Genomic DNA, 7,504 nt, shown 5'->3' with positions numbered 1-7,504 from the left:
CCAGGACCTGTTTGTTGTATGACAGGAGCTACAGCTTGGGTCTCCCTGCAAGTCTGGCACGTCTCACCTCCCCCATCCCGGCCCCTGGTCATCTCACAGCAAAGAGGCCTCCTCCCTGCCTACCTGCCACCACACTGGAGAGGGGGCACAGGCGCGGGGGAGGTTTCCTGTTCTGTGAAAAAGGCAGACTCCCTGACTCCATTCATGCCCCCCCCCCCAGCCCCTCCCTTCATTGCCATTCCCCAACCTAAAGCCTGGCCCAGCTCCCAGCTGAATCTGGTCGGAATCCACGGGCTGCAGATTTTCCAAAACAATCGTTGTATCTTTATTGACTTTTTTTTTTTTTTTTTCTGAATGCAATGACTGTTTTTTACTCTTAAGGAAAATAAACATCTTTTAGAAACAGCTCGATACACACAATCTTCAGTGTGAAGCAATATACTAATAAGAACACTAGTCGTCTTAACATTTACAGTCTTCATATATATTATATATATGTATATGTATACATATATATACACTATATAACGAGGCCAGATATAATACACACGTTTACCATTTTACAGTCATATGTACAGGAAGTTGCTAGGGCGGCCCTGGGCTGGGGGCTGCGTCAGGCCTATCGAAGCGTGGACAGAGCTGTGGACACGGAAGGACAGGCGGACGGACTCGTAGGGACTGGCCCGGGCCGGTGGTGGCTGCGTGGACAAGGGGCGTCGCGGTAGCCCCTTACCCGGCAAAGGCCCCGTTGGGGCTCTGTTGAGGGCGCACGACGCACGGCGGCGACACACGGGAGAAGCGAGCATGTTCCCAACATATATACATTCTATGTAACATATATATAGAGGGGTACACAGGTTTTGTACACGAATCTAGCGCTGTCCCCGCTCCCGTGCAGAGTGGGCGCGGCGGCCCCTGGTGGTGCACAACGGTCGCGCGTCCGCCGGAGGTGCGTTCTGGCCGCTTCTTGGGTTTTGCGCTCCCAGGCTGGGCTCCAGGGGTGGGGTGGAGGACTGGAAAGGGGACGAACAGAGGCCAAAGGGTGTCCCAGTCCCGCCCGCACTCGGGGAGCCCGCAACCCCTGAGCATAGCCCAGGTCTACCCCGGCTTTGCCCGAACCGCACGAGAGATGTGGCAAAGGCTGGGCGGGAAGGCCCCTGGACGCGTTCCACACGGTTTGTTCCAAAGGCTCCGGCCTCTCCAGCGCCGGCCTAGCCCGCTCTCAGAAAGGCTTCCTTTCTCCCCCGCCTAGTCCACGGAGCTAGGAGCCGCCCTCCGCCTCTTCCAGGACTGTTTCGACCCCCACCCCCAAGCCCAGGGCTCCCAGCTGCACGCCACGACCGACTGGAGTGGCGGCAGCACCCACGTGGAATGTGTGCCACGTCGTCTTGAGATTCCAGAGGAAAAGTGTCCCCAGGACAAAGCCGTCTCCCACCCTCGCCGGAGGCTGAGCGCCCCGGGGAGTCTGGCAGCTCTGCGGGCTCCCCCTCCGCAAGCCTGGCCCCTGGGGTGGGCAAGAACGCCCTGTGCCGTCCGGTTCCGGGAGCAGGCGGCTCCGGAACGGGTTTTCCTCCCAACCCGGGGCCGCAAGTCTGAGCCCTGGGCGGCCGGATCCACGATCCGGGACCCGGATCAAGGATCGGCTCTGGACCCGCGCTGGGAGCAGCTCAAAGGCCCGGGGGCTGCGCAGGCGGCTCCTCTCCTTCGGCGGCGGGCGGGCGGGCAGGCGAGCTCCGGCGGCTCCTCCGGCCGTTGGGCTGGATTACAACGGCAGCCTCTGCAAAAGACGCCCGCCCGCCAGTTACCGACGACCTCGGACCTCACAGTCCACAGGCTCCGCCCCCGGTGTGGGCCCGTCCCCTAGGCCCCAGACCCAGGCGACCCGAGAGCGCGGCTGGTGTCTCTGCCCAAGGCCGTCGGCACCACCCCTTCTGGCCCCATCCCGTCCACCTTTACCTTCACCTCCGTGCCACCGTCCCGCGCCCCCGCCTGCCCCACTCTGTCACCTATCTTGGGGAGCTGCGGGGAGGCCGCCCCAGGGACGCCCTCCAGCCCCTGGCTGCCCATGCCCCGACGCCTGCGGGTTTTCGGCGGCGGCGGCGGCGGCAGCGCGCAAGTGGACAGGGACCTGAGCTGGACGGCGGCGGGGGCTCCCTCCCTCTAGGGCTGGGCCCTGCGGGGCTGCGCAGCCAACGAGGCAGGGGACTGTGAAGGAGGTGCGAGGTGGGGCTCCTCTCCCGCTTGACACCCCTCCCCCTACAAAACACTGTGGTCCCCTACCTTATGTTTGGGACATTTCAAAGAAAAGTTCTCTTCGATGAATATGCAACCTGTGACCAAAGAGAAGTTTCGGTGGTTAGGACAGGGCGGGGGCTCACAGCTGTGGGGTTTTGTCTGCAACCAGGAGGAGAGCCGCACTGCCCGCGAGGCTCCAGACTTCAGGGGCTCTTTTCAAAGGGTTAATCAGATCCTGCACAAAACCCTCCACACTCCACTCCAGGGCGCGGGTGTGGCCCCTGGCCTGGCAGTCTTGACTCACCTCACCTCCTCCGCGGAGAGCTTTTCCCCGAGTTCCATGCGCCACTCCTCCTCACTTGAGGCAGTCCCTCCCTCCCTCCCGCCTTATTCTGCCAGCCACACTTGTCACTGCCTCCTAAGAGACTGGCCTGTGTGATCTTGTCTTGCTCCTTGTTTCTTTTTCTTTTTGAGCTGGAGTTTCACTCTTTCACCCAGGCTGGAGTGCAGTGGCGGGATCTCCGCTCACTGCAACCTCTGCCTCCCGGGTTCAAGCGATTCTCCTGCCTCAGCCTCCCGAGTAGCTGGGATTACAGGCATGTGCCACCACACCCGGCTAATTTTTCTATTTTTAGTAGAGACGGGGTTTCACCATGTTGACCAGGCTGGTCTCAAACTCCTGACGTCAGGTGGCCCACCCGCCCCGGCCTCCCAAAGTGCTGGGATGACAGGCGTGAGCCACCGCACCCAGCCTTGCTCCTTGTTTCTTCCCCAATGGCAGGCAAGCTCCCAGAGGGCACCAGCTCTGTCTTCTTCCCTGGATGTATGCCCAGCCGCTGGAAGAGCTCACTAACTTCCAGTGAGCATGTCATGAACGCCTGTGGACAAACTGGTAGCGGTGTTGCAAGCCTGGATTTGAGCATCTGCTACTTCCTCTGAGCCTTGGTCTCCACATCTGTAAAATGGGCATTATGCCACCTACTGTATGCCTATCATGGAGATTGAGGATGGGAGTGTATAGAAACCACCTTGGCAGCAGCAGTGGCTCATGCCTGTAATCCCAGCACTTTGGGAGGATGAGGTGAATGAATCGCTTTAGTCCAGGAGTTCAAGACTAGCCTGGGCAACATGGCAAAACCTCATCTCTATCAAAAATACAAAAATTAGCCAGCATGGTGGCGCATGCCTGTAGTCCCAGCTACTCGAGAGGCTGGGGCGGGAGGATCACTTGAGCCTGGGAGGCGGAGGTTGCAGTGAGCTGTGATTGTACCACTGCACTCCAGCCTGGGCAACACAGCCAGGCCCTGTCTCAGATAAAATAAAATAAAATTAAATTAAAATAAAATAAAATAAAATAATAAAACAAAATAAAATTTAAAAATAAACCGTGGCCGGGCGCGGTGGCTCACGCTTGTAATCCCAGCACTTTGGGAGGCCGAGGCGGGTGGATCACGAGGTCAGGAGATCGAGACCACGGTGAAACCCCGTCTCTACTAAAAATAGAAAAAAATTAGCCGGGCGTGATGGCGGGCGCCTGTAGTCCCAGCTACTCGGAGAGGCTGAGGCAGGAGAATGGCGTGAACCCGGGAGGCGGAACTTGCAGCGAGCCGAGATTGCGCCACTGCACTCCAGCCTGGGCGACAGAGCGAGACTCCGTCTCAAAAAAAAAAAAAAAAAAAAAAAAAAAAAATTTTAAAATAAACCACCCTGCACATGTGTGGCATGCAGTGGGTGCAGGAGGCAGGGGCAGAGAGGACAACCGAGCATGGCCAGTGCTTATGCCCACCTAGGCCCGGGATGTGTTGCTATCTCAGGGAGTCCCCACTCCCCTGCCTGCTGCCTTCTAGGGAGAAGCTGGCTTTTCCCCCAGGGACCCCCTAGTCCCTAGTCCCCTTCTGGGCTCCCCTACCCCAAAGCCTCACCAGCTACTGTTCTGAACCCCAGACCCAAAAGTAGCTGGAGGCTGGTGCTCTCTCCAACACAATCTTCCTGTTCACACTGGAGGTGGCTCTGTGCAATGGCATCATGACAGGGTGGTGGCCACAAGGCAGGGAGGGCGGAGACAGCTCTGCAGCCCTGAGGGCAGGGCTGGGCGGTAGCAGGCCTCTCTGAGGCGGTCTCCCCTTGTCTCCAGAAGCTGGGGTGCCACGGACCTGGAAACTGCCATTCAGGGCCAGCAGCTGGAGATGTGCCACGGCTGTTCCCCTTCCCTTGGCTCAGGCAAGCCAGATGCGGTTCTGGGGCTGAACTAGATATTCCAAAGACACTGGGCTAAAACCCCAGGCCTGTCCCCGGTATGCCTGGGTAGCTGCAGGCACTCCCACCAAGGGAAGTTGAGGGTAGGAGGTCGCCACTCCCAAACTGGCTCCCTCAGCACTGCCCCAGCACCACCCCACATGGGGCACGGGGCGGGAGTCACTGGGCAAGGCCAATCCTGAATGATCTGGCTCCTGACCTGGTGCCTGCACCTGGGGAACCTGGGCACTCACTGACAGGTTGGCCCCAGGGCCCGAGTGGGGAAAGGTTCAGACAGGACACTGTGGTGTAGCAGCTTCTGCCTGCTCTTCAGTCACTGCTTGTCTCCAAAGTGGGTTCCTTAACAAGGATTGGAAGGGGGCAGGATGAGTAGGCCAGGACAGCACAGTGCAGGGCAAAGGCTGGCAGCCAGTGGGCAGCCCTGGTGCCCTGCAGTCCCAGTGCCTAACGCAGAGGCCTGGGGCTCCTCCCTGGCCAGACATCAGATCAGCCTGACTGGCCCATTCCTTCAGTGCCCTCTCACTCCCACCCCCCCAACCGCCTGGCTGGCGGAGTCACCCTGGGGGCCCTCCCTGTACCCCAAGTGCCCGCCCTCCCTGCCTTCACTCTCGAGCTCACTTGTTCTCCCTCGCCTTCTCTGGCAGCTGTTCCTCAGTTTCCCAGGGGTCCACCCTCCTCAGCCAGCTGTTCCATGGTGAACACAACCCTGCTATTTTGTCCCTTCCAGGGATCTGATGAGCCCTCGCCTGCTGATGGTGGGTGAGACTCGATCCTGAGCCCAGCTATCTACACTTAGCATGTCCACAGCTGCCTCTGCTGCCGTGTGGCCAAAGGGAACTGCTGTGTGTGTAGATGGCCTGGCAGAGCAGCCCAGTCCCCTCCCCGCACCCAGGTCCTTTGTGGTGTGGCTCTGCAGCTCACCCCATGGAGAGGTGGCCTGCACTTCTCTGTGCTGGACTTGGGACCTGCTTTGGCTAACAGAACGTGGTAAAGTCCAGGACCTAGGCTGTGAGAGGCCCTGTGACCTCCACTCTCTCAAAGCCCTGCTGCTGCCATGAGGATGCACCCAGGCCAGCCTGCTGGAGGATGAGAGATTGCATGGAGCAGACAAGCTGGCCCAGCTGGGGCCACCCTAGATCATCCTGCTCCCAGCAGAGCCTGCAGCCAACTCACACCCTTTTGAGAACTAATGAAGGGCTGGCGCTGGAGACATGAAGCTGGACCTGGAAGGGCCAGTAGCTCTGCAGCAGCAGCTAATACTCCATTTGCACGTCCACATCCTACTTCTCCCCTTCATGGGGAAGCTGGGCATCAGGCTTGTCATCTCCCTCTCCCTCATCATCAAGTCCCATGGATTCTGTGCCAACTCAGTCTCTGAGGTGTATGTCTCCATTTGCAGCATTCCCAGTTCCTTTCCTGCCTCAATCTTCATGGTGCTACAGGGATCCCTGTTATATGAGGAATCCTTCTAGGATTTTATCTGAAACAAAAGTTCTCTTGCCCAAAGCCTAGTATACAAGTCCCACAGCTAAACAGTTGCTACCCAGCTCCCCCGATCTTTTGAGGCCTGGCTTAAATGCCACCTCCTCCTGGAAGTCTTCCTAGATTTCTCCCTGGTTCAGACAGGATGAACCTCTCCCACAATGCATACTCTCTCCTTCCTGTCTGGTCTCCCTAACTGTGGCCAAGAACCACAGTTTTGCTGTCTGTCCCACTCAAGGGTGAGCCCCTTGGGGGGCTGGGCAGTGCTGGCATAGGAGAAAGAACATAGGACATGGAGCAAGAAAGCCAAGGCATTAAGTCCTGGGACTGTCCACGCCATGCTGTGTGCTGTGGGTGAGGCAGCCAATCTGTGAAGATGGCTGGAAACAACATGGGCCTGTAGCAGGGCTGGGAGTGGAGCGGGCGCTAAGTTAATCACTGTGGAAGGAGGAATGCGACTCGTGGCAGCTATTATGGGGAGTGCGGCCACATGCCTGGGCAAGTGGCAGGGTCCATGTTAAGCTCTGGCTCACACTGCTCAGAGTGGGAGGGTGAAGCCAGTGAGAATCCTCCATGTCCCTGCTCCAGCAAGCCCCTTCCCCGCTGGGTCCTGGCAGCTCAGCCCCCACCAAACAACTGTCAGCACTCAGAGTCCTCTGTGTCCTCCCTGGGGCAGCTCGGCTGGGCTGACACTGGCTGGGGACTCACTAGGCAGGTGGGGTACAGGCTGTGGTCCCCTCTGTCCAGGCAAAGCCAGCAGGGCATCAGGTAAGGAGGGGAGGCAGTAGCTGGGACTGCTAGGAGAGCGACGGGAGCCTGGGGGCCTGGGCTCTGTCCACTGGGAGGTGGGTTATGACTTCACCTCTTTCCAGGCCAGAGCTGGGAGAGATTGAGGGTGAGGGGGAGAGGTCACAGTGGCTGGACCCAAAATAGGACTGAGGCAGCACTGTGTGGGTAGTGTTCATTATTTCACTCTCCTCCCAGCAGCTCTGCAGAGAAGGGGCTATTATCATCTCCATCATACAGGTGGGGAAACTGTGTGCAGAGATATCGACCAACTTGCTCAAGACCACACATTAAAAACACTACTAGAGGCTGGGCGCAGTGGCTCACGCCTGTAATCCCAGCACTTTAGGAGGCTGAGGCGGGCGGATCACGAGGTCAAGAGATGGAGACCATCCTGTCCAACGCAGTGAAACCCCATCTCTACTAAAAATACAAAAATTAGCTGAACGTGGTGGTGCATGCCTGTAGTCCCAGCTACTTGAGAGGCTGAGGCAGGAGAATCGCTTGAACCCGGGAGGCAGAGGTTGCAGTGAGCGGAGATCCCGCCACTGCACTCCAGCCTGGTGACAGAGTGAGACTCTGTCTCAAAAATAAATAAGTAAATAAATAAATAAATAAATAAAAATAAAAACACTACTAGGAGCCAGCGTGGCTGCGCACATCTGTGGTCTCAGCTGCTCAGGAGGCTGAGGTGGGAGGATGATTGAGCCCAGGAGGTTAAAGCTGCAGTGAGCCATGACTGCAC

At 58.1% G+C, this 7,504-nt stretch overlaps 1 protein-coding gene across 1 annotated transcript in view; it reads right to left on the bottom strand.

Moving 5' to 3' along the window:
- Window positions 1-301: 301 nt before the first annotated feature.
- RAI1 (retinoic acid induced 1) overlaps window positions 302-7,504 on the bottom strand; it is a 131,271-nt gene continuing 124,068 nt past the window's right edge. The window contains exons 5-6 of the mRNA XM_055241589.2: window positions 2,281-2,330; window positions 302-1,777 (exon numbers count right to left, since the gene is read on the bottom strand). Of these exons, the coding sequence (XP_055097564.1) occupies window positions 1,763-1,777; window positions 2,281-2,330 (65 nt within the window). The 3' untranslated portion in view covers window positions 302-1,762. The remainder of the gene's footprint in view (window positions 1,778-2,280; window positions 2,331-7,504) is intronic.

The sequence above is a fragment of the Symphalangus syndactylus genome, chromosome 14 (assembly GCF_028878055.3).
Source record: "Symphalangus syndactylus isolate Jambi chromosome 14, NHGRI_mSymSyn1-v2.1_pri, whole genome shotgun sequence".
Classification (NCBI taxonomy): domain Eukaryota; kingdom Metazoa; phylum Chordata; class Mammalia; order Primates; family Hylobatidae; genus Symphalangus; species Symphalangus syndactylus.
Note: the sequence above shows the minus strand (reverse complement) of the source record. Positions and strands in the feature narration are given on the sequence as shown.